The 18,339-nt window shown below is 50.1% G+C and overlaps 1 protein-coding gene and 1 long non-coding RNA gene across 5 annotated transcripts in view; one reads left to right on the top strand and one right to left on the bottom strand.

The window, feature by feature from the left end:
- Nucleotides 1-18,339, top strand: part of ARHGEF7 (Rho guanine nucleotide exchange factor 7) — a 126,702-nt gene that overhangs the window by 25,938 nt on the left and 82,425 nt on the right. For 3 of the 4 annotated variants that reach the window (XM_077854933.1, XM_077854934.1, XM_077854936.1), the window contains exon 2: nt 3,490-3,576. In XM_077854933.1, the coding sequence (XP_077711059.1) occupies nt 3,490-3,576 (87 nt within the window). Of the gene's footprint in view, nt 1-3,319; nt 3,355-3,489; nt 3,577-18,339 lie in introns of those variants that run through there. The other variant, XM_077854937.1, reaches the window with a different exon arrangement.
- On the bottom strand, nt 1,576-3,319 carry LOC144287689 (uncharacterized). Its single transcript, XR_013355434.1, has 2 exons — nt 2,753-3,319; nt 1,576-1,681 (listed from the first exon to the last, which is right to left on the bottom strand). It is a non-coding gene; the product is annotated as an uncharacterized LOC144287689 (long non-coding RNA).

The raw sequence follows: 18,339 nt of genomic DNA, 5'->3' as shown, positions 1-18,339 counted from the left end.
CTGGCATGCAGTTCAGATTTTTGCCTCTAAGTGCTCGTGGGTTTTGTGCTCTGTGTACCATTAGGGGTTTACACTTAAAATCACCCTTGGCATTGACACACAGTAGCAAGGCTGCACGGTCTTTGAATGATTCATAGCCAGGAGCCTTGGAGGCCATTTGCATTATATAGGTTTGTCTGCCAACATTCTTATAAAACAAACCTGTCTCATCAGCATTGAAAACTTGCTCTTCCATATAACCCTTTTCATGTACAATGCTTAGCAGATACTTTTTAAATTCTTCTGCAGCTTCCTGATCTGCAGGACCTGCCTTGCCTGCAAATTTTTCATCGGTATGAACATTTTTCATGTGGTATGGCCTTTTGAAATGTGCAAGCCAGCCTGCACTAGCAGAGAAGGGTTTAACCTTTTCCTGACTCTGGGTAACATGTCTGTAAATTTCCTTGGCTTTCAGCCTCACAACAACACTGTCTACTATGCTCTTTTTATTGGTTGACATCTCTTGAATCCATAAGTTTAGCTGCTTTTCCATCTTTTCCATAGCTGCGTCACGCACTATAGAGGTCACTTTAGCACTTTCGGGAGCGGCCTCACGCACAGATCTGCAAATGTCCTCTTCCTTTTTCTGGATGTACCGTATTGTTGATTCATTAACATTGAATTCATGGCCAACAGCACTATGACTCAGGCCTGAATGAAACTTATCTAACACATGTATTTTCTCTGTAAGGCACGTTACAGCCTTCTTGCGTTTGGGAGCATTACCTAGTGCTTTAGCACTATGCTGGGGGGCCATTTAAATCAGCAAAACCACCAGCAAAAAGCACGAAAATGTGAAAAATGTGGTGCCAGTAGACTGCAAAAAGGATATCTGCTCATGTTACCAGCTGAAACAAGATGGCAGAGCATAACCTTATTATGCACACAGAGCTAGGAATTTGTGCATAAAGGGCGTTCAAAATTTTACTGCTCTGTATGTGTCTATGAATGAGAAAGAGCCACAAATACTGAATAGGGGTTACAAACAAATTTTATCGAATGAGTGAATTTGCACAGAATCCATGAATGAGGATGGACTGTATTTGTATGGGACTCTTGCAAAAAAAGTGTGATCAGTAAAATTTGTTTAAAAATGTATTTAGAATACGACTTTGTTGGGGGAAGTGGAATGGAAAGGAGTTGAAGGAGAAGAGAATGTAAAATTTGACTTTTTTTTTTTTTAAGATTTTATTTATTTATTCATGAGAGACATACAGAGAGAGAGAGAGAGAGAGGGAGGGAGGGAGGCAGAGACACAGGCAGAGGGAGAAGCAGGCTCCATGCAGGGAGCCCGATAGGGGACTCCATCCTGGGTCTCCAGGATCACACCCTGGGCTGAAGGTGGCGCTAAACCGCTGAGCCACCTGGGCTGCCCAAATTTCTGACTTTTAAACAAGAGCTTGTTCATAATTTTTTAAGATTGAGGATGGGTATTGCATTTCTATTGCTTTTGGAGTCTATCAGACTTTTTTTTAAGGGATGTTTAACAGTTTCAAAATGTCATCAGGAAATCAGAAATTAAAACTTTGCAAACCATTTAAAATTATGAAAGATTTTCACTGCATATTTGGTACATACTTTCTCCAAATTCTTTTATGGAGAGACCAGATGGAGTAGGAAGCAGCTTTGGTTTAGCCATTCACTGGAAAAAAAAAAAAAATCCGTTTAATTTGGAGGAAATATGTTGGTAATTTCTTCTACGAATTTTTAAACTATAGGAAAAAAAGCCTGATTTTTGCCCTCTTCACACCTCTCAACACCCCGTTTTCTTTATTCAAACTTTAAAAGACCTGAACTCTTTTTAAATGAAGCTGAAGTATTCCTGTGAGGCTTGATGGAATGTCGTGATTTTCCCCCAAGAAGAACAGAAGTTTGTTGAATGTCCTCAAATGTTACAGTTCTCTATGGTGCTTTAGACTAACTCCCCAAATGGAGAGCCTTCTTCCTCTGCGTTAGAACGGCAGAGGACCCTGTGCCGCCTCTGGCCTCCTGCTCTGTATTACTGGGTTTCTCGCCCTTTGTTGCCGGGGCAGGCGGTCACTAACAGCCTGCACGCGTGGCAGGTGGACCTCGCAGTTCTCTCTTGGGCCAAAGCACCGGGGGGCCTGCGCGGGCCCTCGCCGAGGTAGAAGCCCCGCCCCCCGCGGTAGAGCCTCCCCCCCGCGGTAGAGGCCCTCCCCGGGGAAGAGCCCCCCCTGCGGTAGAGCCCCCCCGCAGTAGAGCCCCCCCGCTGCGGTAGAGCCCCCCCCGCGGTAGAGCCTCCCCCCCGCGGTAGAGCCCCCCCCGCGGTAGAGCCTCCCCCCCGCGGTAGAGCCTCTCCCCCGCGGTAGAGCCCTCCCCCCGCGGTAGAGCCCCCCCCCGCGGTAGAGCCCTCCCCCCGCGGTAGAGCCCCCCCCCCGCGGTAGAGCCCTCCCCCCCGCGGTAGAGCCCCCCCCCGCGGTAGAGCCCTCCCCCCGCGGTAGAGCCTCCCCCCCGCGGTAGAGCCCTCCCCCCGCGGTAGAGCCTCCCCCCCGCGGTAGAGCCCCCCCCCGCGGTAGAGCCCCCCCCCGCGGTAGAGCCCTCCCCCCGCGGTAGAGCCCTCCCCCCGCGGTAGAGCCTCCCCCCCGCGGTAGAGCCCTCCCCCCGCGGTAGAGCCCCCCCCGCGGTAGAGCCCCCCCCCCCCGCGGTAGAGGCCCCCTACAAGTTCCCCCCGCTGACTTACTGGCTGACGTACCTGGCTCTAACAGTTGATCATTAATGAAGCACATGGTATGAATTCGGGGAAGGAGAACATTTGCACCTCGGCCCCAACAAGCGAGATTTACGCTGCCAGTTATTTTAAATCATCGTCACTGGACACTGCCTCGTTCCACTCTCTAGCTGGTGGCAGGGAAGAACCGAAGAAACACGGGGTTCCCGCCAGCCCCTTTGGGGTTGCTCACCGCGGAGGCCGAGCTCTCCTGGGACCTTCCGGGCAGGGCGGCGTCCGCGTGGGCGAGGCCGAGTCTGCACGGGCGTGGGGCCGGGTGCGCGGCGCCTGAGGGCAGGATCAGGTGCTGGGGGGGAGGAGTCTGCGCGTGGGGCCGGGGAGCGGTGTCCGAGGGCAAGAACCATCGCGGCCTCCGCCATCCCGCGCGTCTACCGTCGACCGGGGGGCAGGCGAGGCCGGAAGAGGCCGCGCGCAGCGGGCGGTGGGGGCGCGGCCTGAAGACGTCACTTCCGGCGGCGGCCCACTTCCTGGAGAGGGTAGGGGCCTGAGATTGGTGCAGCCCCGAGGAAGGGAAGCGGGTGAGGAGAGGCGGCGGCCGAGCCGGCGGGCGTCGGGGGCGGCCGGGGGCGGTCGGGGCGGTCGGGGCCGCCGGGGCCGCCGGTCCGCGTCGTGTCGCCCGGGGCCAGCTTGCGGGGGCCGCCGTGGTCGCGCCCCGGGCCTGCGCGCCGCCGCTCAGCGCCTGTGCTCTGTCTGTGTTGCAGGTTTACCCGGAGCCCCGGAGCGAGAGTGAGTGCCTGAGCAACATTCGCGAGTTCCTGCGAGGCTGCGGGGCCTCCCTGCGCCTGGAGGTGAGCGGGCGGCGGGCGGGGGGGGGCCGGGGGGCCGGGGGCCGGGGGGCCGGGGCCGGCCTGCCGCGGGGGCGCTCGGGGCGGGGGGGCCTCGCTCGCGGGCCGCCCAGGGGTGTGAACGCCGCGCTTCCAGGGCGGGGAGCAGCCGCTGCGTGCAGCCCCGAGCCGGGCCGTGGCCGTGGCCGCCGGGGCTTGCGGGTGGGTGCCCCACACTGGCGACAACCGTGTGTCAGGGGTGTAGGCGGAGCCTTTGGCCCCTGCCTTCGCTTGAACGCTGCTTCTGGGGGTTCTCTGGGGACCCGCATTCAGGTCTGGGTCAGCCCCTCCGTTCTCAGCGGGTCCTCAGGCCTAGCGGGGCTGGGATGAAAAGGGCCCGGAGTCCTCCCAGCCTCACTCCTTTCTCTCCTTCCGACAGCCAGAAAGGAGGTGTTCTTTGACGTTGGGTGTTTAGGGTCGAGACCGGCTTTGTTTTGGGGAGCGTATGGAGGCGGGGCATCTTTTCCGGGCTGGGCAGCGTTTTGTCACTGGGCTAAATACGGTTTTTCGGTGGCACTTCCCTGGAGATTTCCTCTCCAACTTATCTTACCGTATGCATTTTCTTCATCTTGGGGTAGGTTGTGGTTTAGATCAGGAGCACTGGTCATTCTTTCATTTAGGAATTACAGGTCAGAGTGGCCGAGGTCAGTTGTGTGCCTGAATCTTTTTCTGCCTGCCGCTTTACCACCCTTAGTCTTTGTTTCCTTATCAGAATAGAGATGATTTACGTCGGGCTCACGGAGCATACGAGTGCATTTCCAATGGAACATATTATGGAGGGTGTATCCCGTAGAGCTTTCTTCGCTTAAAAGGACAGACTTAATGTAGGTTTCTTGGAGGAAAAAAACCTAAAAGCCCTCAAATCTACAACGGAAGGTCAGGCAGACAACTTACCTGCTACTTGAAATTACACAGGAATTGAGATTTTTAAAAAATTGCTCTTCTTATGCATGACTGTGAATGTTAAGGCATCTTTTCAGTAGTATTTGACATCTGCGAAGAAGTAGCTTATAGCTAAGTGAAAGGCTCTCTTACAGACCCCGTAGACCATAGGGCTGTTTGAGAGGGGGCAACATTGTTTTAGAAAGGCTTTGTCGTTTTACCCTTGATTTCCTTCTTGGGCTGGGGGGAATATGCTTTGCTGGTGAGGATCTTTGCTTTTCCTTGACCTTTGTTGTCAGATTGTATTTTCTTCAAACCAAGTCTTGTTTATTGTTACACTTAATTTGAAATTCAGTTTGCACATTAAGATTATGATCTCAAAATGTCCCTGTGGGACTCTTCAAGAAAGTATTAAAGTTGAGTCTTAAAAATCCCTCATCCTTCACTCTCTGGAGGTTGCTGTGGAGATTTCATATCCCTGTTCTGGATACTAGTTTGAAGGAGCTCGAGGAGAGGTCACTAACCTCTGTCCTAAGCCTCTTCAACAGTTCTTGGCATACAGTAGGCCTTTCAATACATTTGTAGTTGATTAACTTTTTATTTATAAGGAAACTTGGGTGAGTTGTTTTTAAACAGTAAGTTATCTCTTCTAATGGACATACTGTTATTTTTTCAAGTTCATTTGAAAGTCACACTTAAAATTCATAGTTACCAGGGATCCCTGGGTGGCTCAGCGGCTTAGAGTCTGCCTTCCGCTCAGGGCGTGGTCCTGGAGTCCCGGGATCCAGTCCCACATCGGGCTCCCTGCATGGAGCCTGCTTCTCCCTCTGCCTGTGTCTCTGCCTCTCTCTCTGTGTGTCTCTCATGAATAAATAAATAAAATATTAAAAACAAAACAACCCTCATAGTTACCTGAGATAATTAAAATGAGAAGACAGCACATTAAAACCCTCATTGTTGTCATCTCATTTTTCCCCCCTTAGGAAGTTACTCTGAGAAAGCAGTCTGGTATGGTGTGAACCCAACTTGAGCTTTCAGATTTGTTCTAATCAGTGATGTGAAGGGACTGGCCTATTCAGAAACCTGGCCTTTGCATGTGGACCAAGACTTTAAAGAAAAATATGTAGAGAGGGCAGGGAAGGACCTTGCACTTGAAGTGTTTTAGGCTTGACAGCTTTCATTTTTACAACATTCTGAAAGACAGAGAAATTGTTTGAAATGACAAAACCAGTCCTTAAAACTGATAGCTTGAATTCCAGGTTGGCTTTTGTTCAGTACATGTCAAGGTGCTTTTTTCCCCCCCAGAGTTCAGGGTGAAATGTGTTTGTAATGGACTATTTTTGGCACGTGTATTTTACCACCATTTTAAACTATGCTAAGATTTCTTAAAAGAGGAATTGAGCGTAATGATTACTATTATCAGTCCTTTTAATTCAGTGTAGAAAACCGGGTATTTTCTCCAGTGGGTTGTTCTGATTATGGAGAGAGTTTTAATTTTAAAGGAACTTTGTACAGTTTGCATTTATTAAATTTTGAGAAGCAACTTAGGTTTTAAGTTGGAAAAATGATTTTAAACTTGGGGAAAACCTTACTTGTAGGAAAAACCACACAGCTGGCTCGGGTGACCTTTTTATTTTTTCTCTTTGCAACTCGTTTTTATCTTACTTGAATCTTTCATTTCCTTGAATAGTATAGAATTTGATAAGAATTCAGATTTTTCTCCCATGTTCCTAAAGGTAAAGTAAGATCTCCTGAGAAATGACTGTTTAGAACTATCTAGGTAAAGTTGATACTTCTCTTAAACATACTGACAGAAGGAGGTGCAAGCGTGGTTCTCTCCAGTTACTTTTGAGAGTGTTGTGTTGAGAAACCCTAGTTTGCCTAGTATATGTAGCGAGGACAGAATTGTTGTGCAACATAGGAGGGAGAGAGTATCTTGCTAATGGGGACTGAGTGCTCTCTTGCTTAGTTTTCCAGTTTCCATTTGATCTCTGGTTTCAGTTCTTAGTTATGTCTTTATTGGTAACCTTTTAAAGGACTTCCACATGTTACATGTTTTGCTCCTCATTCTTGACTTACTGCAGCCCTGGTCTGTCAGGGAAGAAGCCTGGCCCAGTGCATCCATTTATTCTCAGCGCGCTTATCACGTGAACCACCTGTTGTGTATTTTACCTCTAGAGGATAAAAAAAAAAAACCTCTTGGGATAAACATTTGGGCCTTTTTCCTCCTGTGTCCTCCATGGTGTCCCCATTTCATTGGGGTCCCCTGTTTTCCCCATTGTGCAGGTGGTAAAGCAGGTGTGGGGCACTCCTGAGGTCCTGCACTGCGTGTTGGGGTTAGAGAACAGAGGGTGGCCGCTGGGAGAGGAAACAGGAGTGGCAGACCTCAGAAAGTGGCTGAGTTTGCTCCAGCCTTTTCCCACTCTGCTTCCTCCAGGCTAGAGGGGCAGCTCTGTGCAGGCTGGCGATCTGGCTGTAAGAGCATCTCCTTGTGTGTGAGGGAGGCACTTTGTCTGAAGTCCAGAGAATGAAAAGGAGTTCAGGTGGGTGCTCCAGCATCGGCATCAGCTGGGCTGATATAGTTAGCTAGTGGGAAGGTTTTGGGAAACGTTGCCTTACGTGTTTCCAAAAACCCTCCTCCTCATGCAGTGAAGGACCGATTCTTCTATTTTCTTACTATGTGTAATGCTTGGTGCTCTTTGAGATTTTTAAGTCAAAATTTTGATTGAAATTTTGTCCAAAAGAATATTTAAAAATCAAAATTAAAATCTGCTTGCTTGGAAACTTAAAACTTGTTGACAAAGGCTTAAGAATTAATTGAAACAAAGTCCAAAGTATATTTATAGTCTTTTTCCTAGGTATGGAATGCCCCTGGCAAGTGTTACTTTTGTCTTAGATTTAGACAGTTGAATAGTTCAACTGCTTACTACTATTTTGTGTAAAGGTATATTTGAGGCCACATGGCATTTTTTTTTTCTTTAGCCAGTCCTCTTCACTGTTGACATAGCCGTAAGCTGGAAGTGGTGGGTCATGAATGACATAGTATTTGACTTTTATTGATAAAATTCTTGAGGTTTATTTGCCATATCTTTGTCAGAACTTGCATTTTATTTAAGGAAGTTGAGTTAAATTTGGGAGATGAGTATTCTCTGAACATCTTGTAGGTATTTGAAAGAAAGTCAAATTCTCTTCAGGTAATATAGTTATATTTAACTTCTCCTGGCAAAAAAGTGTCAAAATTGACCCTGTCTTAAATTTTTGCATCTTGCCAAATTGTTGTGTAGTGTGAGCAATTAGTTACCTGTGTATCCAGGCTGATTTTTCCAGAGTAGGTAACTGCACTTCAGCTTTGTGGGATAGCTCGCTGGTTAGGTAGTGCTATCCAACAGACAATGTAGGGGGCGCACTCTTGTGTTTGGATGGCCTAAGTCTGGATCTGTTAAGAGGCTACCATCTTTAAAATTCAGTAGACTGATACTTGATGAATACAAACATGCCCATACATTTTGTATGTACAATTTTGTTTACTCACAAATATCCTGCACTTGAGCTAGACCTGGGGTGGCCTGTGGGTCTTGGGGCCCAGCTCAGTAGGTGAGCATGCAGGATTTGTACTCTGGTCTGGGGGTTCCACCCAGCGAGTTCTTCCATGTATGCTGCCGCCTGGAGTGCAGGAAGCTGAGTTGTTTGATGATGGCAAAGTAGTGCTATTGGACTGATTCCTGGGAAGGGCCATAGGTAAGTTCTGAGTTTAGCTGGTGGCAGGGCTGGCCTTGTGGGCGTGCCCCCCCCCCCCCCCCCCCAGGTAGTCACATAGCTCTGTACTTGGTTTAATGTTCTGCTCATATCCTCTGAGATTCTGAAGAATCTTGAACCAGGAGGTCTGCATTTTGTTTGTGCTGGACCATTACAGATTGGATGGTTGGTCTGCCCCCGTGGTATGGCTTCCACTGTCCCAGCTCGCCAGAGGCCTGCTGAACAGTGACTGTCGGTGTGCCCCTCCCCAAAGAGAGACGGGAGTAATGAGCTGGAGCCAAGTGTAAAGAAGGAGAGGTGATGGTGTCTCACAGGCTGGGAATTCCTGCCCTGTGTCCTGTTGGCCTGAGGCCAACTAAAGTTTCTGCCATGGGCCCGGCAGGCTTGGGTGAGCCCAGTAGGCTGTGTCCCTTACCGCAGTGAGGAGATGGAGACGCGAGACTTAATTCTGGACCTCGGCCATTGTCCATCACACTGTCCATCACACCGTGAAGCCGACTGTCGTGAGGTACTGCTTCTGTTACAGAGTTAGGATTGCGTCCTCTCTGGTGCCCTGAGAACTGTCCTGGTGTCCAGGGTACTGCCAACCCTCTGCCTGTCCGTGGTAATGGCAGGACCTAACACAGATCCAGGGTTTTGTTTCTGAAGGATCCTGTGGAGCAAGCAGTCCTCTAGTATTGGGGTGGATGAGGGTGTGGGAGCTGACTTGCGCTTCCCCTTGGAGAACCTCCAAGGTGAGGAGGGAGGAAGAGTCTTGGATTTGTATGTAAACTTTCAGTGCCTCCATGAAAGGGGACTCTGCTAGATACAGGGCAGTGGGCCAGGTGCTCCTGAGGCTCCTGCCAGGTCTGCAGTGTCGTTTTCACTGTCCTCTTCTGTGGCCTCACCTGGCCACCACTTCAGGGCTGGACTTAGCCCAAGAGTCTCTCCCTTCTTCCACCCTGGTCACGGAAGACAGTTGCTAAGGCCTGCCTCCTGGGCTTCCTGGGACACCCATCGAACGTGGTATCAGTGTGGCTGGCTGGTCAGGCTCCTCTGGGTTGTAGAACTGCATCCAACAAGTCTGCCTGAATGCCAAGGAGTGCTGGCATTCCTTCCTGTGTGCGGTGGAATGACATGGCTTTTGGCTCCCACGAGAAGGCAGTTCTGCTCTACCTCCTGTGAGCACACCACTCACGCTCTGCTGCCCCTGGCTGTAGGTGCATGCGCCCATCAGCTTCCCTGGGGTGGGCTGATGGGATCTGGCCTTCATTGGCTATAGGCTGTTGAGCTACTCCTGTAGCCTGCATGGAGGCTGAAAGCAGAGTCTTCAGCAGCAGGACAGTGAGGGAGGCTTTGCACTTGTGAGGTGTTGGAGCAGGAGGGGACATGAAGAGGTCACTGTAGCCTAGTCTCCCGTTTTTAAGCAGGTGGAGACCCAGAGATGCATGTGGGACATGCATGTGTTCCTGGGAGACTGTGCCAGGAGGGAGTTGTCTGTGTGTTTCTCAGGTTTGCCTGGCTGGTGGGGGCAGGGGAGGGCCTGGGACCGAGGAGGGCATGGTGGGCTCCCTGAGAGTCTCCGTAGGTGAGCCACTCCTGCCTTCTCTCCTCATCTGCTCTTACTGGTGTTCCCCTTGGCCTCCTCTCTCATGCCTGCTGCCTGCGCTGGCCACTAGCATCCCTTGCCCCAATTACCATAGTGGCCCCCTCCTCCTGCAGGCGGGCTTCCTTCATTTTTTTTTTTTTTTTTTGTATATTTTTTTTAATTGGGGTTCGATTTGCCAACATATAACACCTAGTGCTCATCCCGTCAAGTGTCTCCCTCAGTGCCCGTAACCCAGTCACCCCATCCCCCTGCCCACCTCCCCTTCCACTACTTCTTGTTCGTTTCCTAGAGTTAGGAGTCTCTCATGTCAGGCAGGCTTCCTTCAGACCCACGTTTCCCTTCTGTTTTTTCCGCCTTGACTCTGATTATGCTGTGCGTCTTAGACTGAAATCCAGACTCCCTGGAAGTGAGGGGGAGCAGGACAGGAGACCAGGGCAGTGTTGGTTCGGAGGCTGTAGGGGTCCTTCCAGCCCTCTGAGGACCCTGGCCTGTCCTCAGGGATGTGGGGCTGCAAGAGTCTCAGGATCACCTTGGCTGCTACTTGGGGTGTAGACTACAGGGAGTCCAGGACAAGAGCAAGAAAACCAGAAGAGGTGATGGCCCTTGACCTGTAGTGGGGACCGCATCCGTGGCAGGAAATGTGTATTCTCGTTTCATGCAAAAGGTAGGGATGACTTCCACATGGACTATGTGGGGGTGTGAAAGCCGAGTCCGAGCAGGAGAAGCTGTTGCCTTGGAGACAGGGAGTCTGCTGATGTCCTGTGGGGTGCTTAGCGTCAGACGTACTGCAGTAGAGATGTTGGATGTTTGTCGGTGGGGGTCAGTGAGGTCTGACTCAGGACGTGGCCCAGGGCCTGAGCCGGACTGTCAACTTTCACTTCCACTGTGCGAAGCACCTTCTTTCTCAGACTGATTTCAGGAGGCCCTGTGAGGAGGCTGGGTTAGGTGTCCCCTTCTCCGTGGCAGTGGGCAGTGCTGTGTCAGTGTGTGCTTGTGTGTGGATACTGTGAGCATGGAGGGCAGTACCTGTGTACTGGGTCGCCTTTTACTTCTGTCCCCAGTGCTGGCATGTAGTAGGCTCTTACTTAAACTGTTGAATACAGGAGTCTAAGGAAGAGTGGCGGGTGGTGATTAAGTTTAACTCTTGTTGAGATTCATGGTCTAATGGCTCCATCTTTTGTAGTTCCTGTCGCCGTGGTCTGCTGGGCCATTTGGATGTGCTGTCTTAGGGTGGCATGTGGGGAGCATGGTCTGTGCCACGGCGAGCTGAGCTGCTGGAGAGGGGTCCGTGTGCAGAACCAATGACTTTGGGATGGCTCGGTGGTACTTTGAGGGGGGATGTTCTCTCCTTGTGGGCCAGGCCTCAACATGGGTGCCAGAAAGTTGTGTGTGTGTGATGGTGGGCCACCAGAAAGTGTGGGAAGGGTCGCCAGCAATGAAAGACACTCAGGTCTTTGGGACTTGTTTTCTTCTGTAAAGTAGTTTAGGGTTTGGAAAATGTGACTCCTAGGTCTTGGGATTGTTCTGTGTGGTTACAGAGGCAGAGGTGGGATACTGCACTATTTTTACATTTGATTCTGTTGATAATGTTAGCTTCTTGCTCCCAAAAGGCACTTATTTTTAAAATTCTAGTTGTTTGATCTGTTCATAGCTGTTAGGTTTTTGTCAGAGCTCCCTCTTGGAGCTTCCTCATGAAAGGTGCTTTTCTAAGAAGGGGAGGCCGGAGGTTTTCTAGAGATGTGACCAGGCCACTTCAGACACAGGGCTTTTAAAAGGAGAACCTGCTTTGTTGAGTAGAAGCTGCAGGGTCATGGTGTGGCAGTAGATCCCTTGTTACCTTTCATTTGGTGCCTTCATTTGAGTTTGAAGAGGGGTTCTGATCTGTCACGTTTGTTACCCTGCATCATCTGGAAACCTATCTCCCACACTGTATTGTGCACCCGGGGAACACTGCTGTGGCCGGCCCTGTCCTAGGGTGGGAGAACTCACTGCTCACTTTCCTAAGCTTGATCCTGGAAGTACTTTTCCAAACAGCAAAAGCTGCTTATATAAGCTTTTTAAAAACAAGCTATGTATTTTTTCCAAGATTAATAAAACTAATTTGTACTCATTATAGTGTTTGGTGTTCTACCAGATCTATGAGCTGAAGTGACAAATTGCTGTTTCTGTCAAAGGGAGAAATAACTTGAGTATGTAGATCTTAGAGTATTTTGGGTTTCTGTGACTATATAGTTCAGTAAAATTGATTGCTCTCTTTGCATTTTAGTTATGAGACAGCCAGTGTAGCGCATTGGTTTTCTCTTGCAGCGTAACAATTGAGTACAGATGTAGCAGCTTAGCCTTGGGCAGTGAGGCCAGCAGTCTGGGGAGCTTGACTGGGCTGTGTGTTCAGGGTCTCAAAGAGAGGGTGGTGGCTGGCTGGGCTTGGAGGGAATCTTGGGGCTAACCTTTGTTTCCAAGCTCCCAAGGTAGTTGTCAGGACTGAGGGTCCTTTTTTCCTGGTGCTGTTGGCTAGGAGTCCCTCTTTGCTCCTGGCGCCACTCTGTTCCTAGCCATGGGCCCTTCATCTTCCTGCCAGCAGGGGTGCACCTGTGTCCAGTCCTGCTGCACACCTCTGACTCCTCTTCTGTTCCTAGCAGCAGGAGGGTGTTTGGAAAGGGCTCATAATTAGATAGGGCCCACCCAGCGAGTCTCCCTTTGAATTCACTCAGGGTCAACTGATTAATATCCTGAGCTACATCTGTAAGAATCCATTTGCTGTGACTTGTAACAGCACGCCCACGAGGATGTCCTGTCACATTCCAAGCCCCGGGCTTTGGGGTGGATTTGGAGGACCTGTTGGAATTCTGCTTCAGGTAGTATTGAGAACAAGGCTAGAGTATCTGGTGACTGGGGTATAGTCTGGCTCTGCACCGATAGATGGGTGGCCCCAGCCTCCTTTCCATCTTTAACCAAGCCATGTGAAACAGAGGGGAGAGGCGACTAGTACCCTCCCCCCAGCTGTGCTAAGGGTTAATTGAAGCAGGGTGTCTGCGATAACAGGTCCTTTCACAATTCTAGGGTGTCTTAATGCTGACGTGAGCATGACAGGGACAGCACTGGCTCTGGGGGGACGTGAAGTAGGGTAGAGATGGCAGGAAGGTGTTCGGCCTCTGAGACAGGAAAGCTGTTCCGGGCATGGCGGGAGAGTTGAGGGACTTACTGTTGATACTCCCAGTGATGTCACTTGTTTTCTGACGAGTCGAAGTAGCTGGGTTATACATGGTTGGCTTCTTCCCCAGTCAGGCATGTCCTTCTCAGAATGCCCCAGCCAAGCTGTGGCCAAGGGCATGTTGTCAGGTTGCATCTGGCTACTTTTTATTCAGGTGAGACATGAACATAGCCTTTAATTTGTTCTTGACTCGTTGTTCTCCTGTTGTGCTGCCTGCTGTGGGATGGCCCGGGTGGCCTGTACCCCTTGTCCTGCCAGCCTGTCCTCGGGCACTGATCATGCCACCATCCTGCTGAACAGCTGCCCTGGACAGGCCCCAGTTACTCAGAGGGCTGTGTCCTGGAGCTTTTCCATGGTGAATAGGAAGTCTCCTGCCCCTGCCCTTGGACTTTACATTGCAGGTATGTTGAACCACTTGAGGTGTCCCTGGGTAGTATTTACTAATTGGCTCATCAGAAAATAGTGGCGTGTGTTCTGTGCCTCTGTTGTGCTAGCGGCTTCATGTGTGGTGTTTCAATGTTATAATGACTTAATGAGCTGAGACCAGAGCTAGAGGGGTTCAGGAACACAGCCCTGGTCACTGGGCCAGGATCAGGCAGGGCGTCCTCCTCGAGGGCCCTTCCTGATGCCTGTCCTGGGTGTGCTGGCAGCCCCTCATGGAGCCGTTCACCTGCATGGGCTCTGCACACCCCCTTGTCCCTGCCGCTTCTCTCTGTGGCTCTGTGCATACTGTGTCTGCGGGTGTTAGTGTGAGGGCAGGTCGTGTCTTCGTTTGAGTTTCTGCTGTGTCTCGGTTCAGGGGCACCGAGTAGATGCTGATGGAATCGGTAAAGCACACAGTGTGGAGCCCTGGCCACACTGGCAGTGGGAGGGCTTGGAGCATCCATAGAGCCTGTGTAGGTCTCCTCACTGCCCTGTTCACGCCGTTCTGTCTGGTCAGCCCTTCAGAGCCTTGTGTCATTGGACTCCTTGCAGCTGGACAAGGAGTCTTCTCCCTTCTGATGAGGGCGTCAGCCTGAGGGGACAGGCAGCCAGCTGTGCAACACTGGTTAGTGGGTGCTGGTCCTGCCTCTTCTTGGGGCAGCTGCCTGGGGGTCTGGCGGTTCTGCTGTCCCAGGAAGCTCTCTGTCTTTCTTACCACTTTGGAGGACCCGGAGCCTGGTCCCACAGCCAAATTTGGCAAGTGTCTGTAGCTCTGTTGTGAGGAACTGTGTGTCCTGCAGACGGCAGCAGAGCAGCACTACAGCTCTGTGCAGTGTCCTCCACCTCCCTTTGCAGAGAGGGGAAGTCCTGTCGTTCTGCCCTCCCTCCCACCCCCATTGTGGAGACCCTAGGAGGATCTAGGGAAGGGTGGGCATGTGTGTAACCAAGTAACTGTTTTGTTTCCTAATCTAGAAGAGGTCCAGATTCTTTGCTTTTGGCAAACTGGTTCTAGGTCTGGCTGTTTTGGAAACCGGTCAGGTCGAGGCATCTAATGGAGATGAGACAGGTTGGATGTGTCTTCTGCTTGTGTGTGGTACTCTCAGAGGAGGAGGGCAGGCCTGCAGTGTGCTTGCAGTTGGCTGCCTAGGGGCTGTTGCTGTGTACATGTGTGTACGTGTGTGTGTTGAGGGGGGAGGAGGTGGGGGCTTGTCCAGACAAGCCAAGCTAGTTTGGCTGGCTGCACACTTGTCCTCAGTGTCGCACAGAAGGGCTCTCCCTAGCCTCAGATGTATCTTGACTGGCCCAGGCCACTGGGGAAAACTGTGTAGGAAACATGGATTTTCCTGAATGATACTAAAAAATACATGGGTATTTTTTACTTTGCAATTGGCAGGATGGCTATTGTTGGCCAACTGGGGGGGAAATGGTTTGAGAGTTTCTTATTTTTCACTAAGGCCTTGTGAAAACTATCAGGACTGGTGAGTGGGAGCAGCATGAATCTGGAGCTCAAGCATGTATGGTCTGAAGAATCCTGAGGGGTTTCTGTGGTCAAGAAGGTGCTGGTCACTTACTGTGGTACCTCTTCTTCCTCTTCACTGCCTTGTTTGGGGCTGCTCTGAATGTCTGACCCTTCACTTCTCTCCTTTGGTTTTTAAAAACAGAATCCCAGTTGGCGTTTCTGGGAAGGGGATACTCCCTTTTCATGACGGGTAGTTGCCCTGTGGTAGTGCCCCACAGTCCTTAGGTCCTGGGAACCAGCGAGAGGACCAGTTCCCAGTGGGTGATGACAGAACAAACCCCATGGCCTCTCAGACCATGTTTAGATAGGAAATATGCCCTTAGTATGTGTGTGTTTTTTTTTTAATAGTTTTCTAGCCAGAATATGTATTTCCAACCTATTTTGTGAGTGTGTGCTGGGTGTTTTCTTGTTCTCTAGAGAAACTAACTGGTCTATCCTTGACGTAGCAGGACAGGACTTGCTGTGGCATCAGCGTTTCCGACCTCGAGGCTGGGGCACATGTCTCCTTCCCCTCAGGGAGGATGTGCAGGTTAGAACAGGTAGTGTCTGCTTGGGTGGCAGTGTGGAGCTTTTAAAATACGGATTCCAGGGTCCCTCCTGGAGAGTTAGACTTAGGTTTGTTTTTTGTTTCTTAAAGATTTTATTTATTCATGAGAGCCAGAGAGAGGCAGAGACCTAGGCAGAGGAAGAAACAGGCTCCCTGCAGGGGAGCCTGATGTGGGACTCAATCCCGGGACCGTGGGCATGACCTGAGTAAAAGGCAGACGCTCAACCACTGAGCCATCCAGGCATACCTTAGTTTGGCTTTTAAAGCTAATCCAGTTGGGTCCCTTGGATTTGGGTTTGGTGAGGTCAGGAGAGGGAATTGTTGGTTTTCCCCACGCTTGCAGGAGAGCCGAGGACCCTGCCCAGCTAGGATGGGCAGGGACGGAAGCGTGCTTTGTCTGGCCTCCTCCTTGTGGGGCTGGGCCCACCCAGGGCACAGAGGGTGTGGAGAGGCGGTGAGGCAGCTGTGGAGGCCCCGAACTGACATGGGGCCTTTGGGATTGTTCTTGTTGAGTCCTTGTGTGGATGATGAAGGAATGCTTTTCTACTTAAAAGGTCCTGAGGGTAGAATGGGTGTGCGCCAATGAACTTCCTAACCTGCCTCCTGCCTTTTACTTGGAAACACGTAAGCTGACTGCGTGAAAGGTTAGTGCCAGCGTCTTGTGCCCTTCACTTAGTTTACTATAGAAACACTTTACCCTTTCCTCTGAGTATTTAGGTACTTTTATTTTGCTGGTCATTTAAACTATGGAGTAGGCCTCAAGATCCTTGCCTCTGAATACCTAGCATGTACATCTTTAAAATGCAAACATTCTCCTTTAGTTTCCAGAACAGTTCTTCCACCTTTATCATTTGTTAGCACTTTGGCGTTTTTGAGGAGGCCAGGGTGGCTCTCCTGTAGTGTCCTGTGGTCTGGGTGGCATCTGATTCAGGATAATCCTTTTCAGTAAGAAGCCTACACAGGTGCTGATAGTATTTCCACGGGTCCTATGGGGATGTCCTTAGTGCTCACCTTTCATACCGCCTGTGCTAAGCTCCATCATGTGGCTAAGGTGGCATCTGCTGGACCTCTGCATTGTAAATGTGCCCTTTGCCTGTGTACCTAGCATGTAACCTGTGGGGTGGTGCTCCAAAGCCTTTCACATGATGCTCTTAGCATCTCATGATGGTCCTTTTGAAGTAATTGCTACTGCGGTGGCAGCCAGGTGGTCCTGGGGCCTTCTGGCCTGCACTGCCTTTGGGACATCAGGTCGGGTCAGCAACATTTGAAGGTAGTGATCGGCATCCAAGTTAGAAAGTTGTGTTTTGGTCTGTGGGAAATTAGCTCTGCTTTGCAGAATTCTGAAGGTAATACAGTATCTGTGAACTTAGCCATTCACTTCTGAGCTCTGTATTACCTGTTTGAAGATTTTCCATCCAGCAGAAGTCAGTCTCTGACTCCGCCTGCCATCACAAGCTGCATTTTATCCATGTGGACTTCAGGAGTGAGTAGGAAAGTTAATTGAAGAGGAAGGAAAAAATACAGATAAGACTATGGTGTGTATGAGGAGAGATGATAGAAATGCAGAAGTAGAAAGTTTTTAAAACTGAATACCAGCAACTTCATGGGGATGGTTGACTGCTGAGTGGCTCCCAAGTGCCAGGACAGCCATAGGGCAGTGCTGAGAGGCAGGTGCAATTAGCCCTGGGACTGGAGGGGACACCGACCTAGAGAGAGGGTCAGAGAGGTGCACCATGGCTTGTGTTGACTAAGTGGCAGAACTGGTATTTAAATCCAGATCTAGGAAGAGGCCAGTACTGCTAAGTTTAGAGTAACTGCTGAAACCAAGGAATGGTGGTGGTGCGGCTGGTCAGTGCTCTGCACATGGAAGGGCGAGGGGCCTTTCAGGCAGCTGTGTGATGCAGTGTCTGATTCATAACCACACTCCTCTAGAGACAAGCAGTCTGCATTGCGCAGTCGGTGCAGTTTTATGCGTGATTTAGCCAGTGTCCCTGTACAGTTTTAGCGTCTGCATATCCTCCATCGTTTTGGGTATGATATTCAAGTTACATGAAGCCATTCAGTGTAGTGAAGGATTTGTAACCTGGGAAAGACTTAGAGAACAGCTTTTTTTAATGCTTGAGTAAATGCCATCCTTTTTGGCATTTGCTAATTGTTTCTCAGTGGTGAGTTTATTAAATTGGTTATAATGTAAAACTTTTTTTTAATTTATGGACCATTGTCAGGAGTTTAAAAAACCTCAAACAGTTGTTTGAAGGTCCAGGGCAAGGCCATTTAGGGGATGGGAAGCCTGTATGGTGGATTTCACATTGCCCCAACTTTGACATCTCTTTGCTAAGAGAAGACCTGGAAACTTTAACTTCTTCTAAAGTGAAACTTAATGTGTTCAGGATGTCTTTCAGCGTCTTGTTGGGATTACAGTTTAGACCCAATCCCTGGAAGAGAGAAGAGGGCACATCCTGTGCCTGGAGATGTACCATTTAGGTAGAAGGAGATCCTTTGACTATTTTTTGGATAGAATAAATCGAAAGAAATTGAAGAACAGATTTTATTTCATTTCAAGTGAAGAATGGGGAAGGTGATCATCAGTCTGTGCAGAGTTGACGAGGATGTTCTTGATCTCTGTTTTGCCCTGAGGGCTGCACAGATACACAGCGTGCCTCTTTCCCTGGAGGCCTCAGGATCCTTGGGTAGCAAGTAGAACAGATATGTATAAATAACCAAGATCCAGGGCGGAGGCTGTAAGCCCTGCAAGAGGGGCAGTGACATGGGGCTGGGATGTAGAGAGTACCCCTTCAGAT

This window comes from Canis aureus, chromosome 17, assembly GCF_053574225.1.
Source record: "Canis aureus isolate CA01 chromosome 17, VMU_Caureus_v.1.0, whole genome shotgun sequence".
Lineage (NCBI taxonomy): Eukaryota > Metazoa > Chordata > Mammalia > Carnivora > Canidae > Canis > Canis aureus.
The sequence above is the reverse complement of the archived record's forward strand: the minus strand, read 5'-3'. Positions and strand labels throughout refer to the sequence as shown.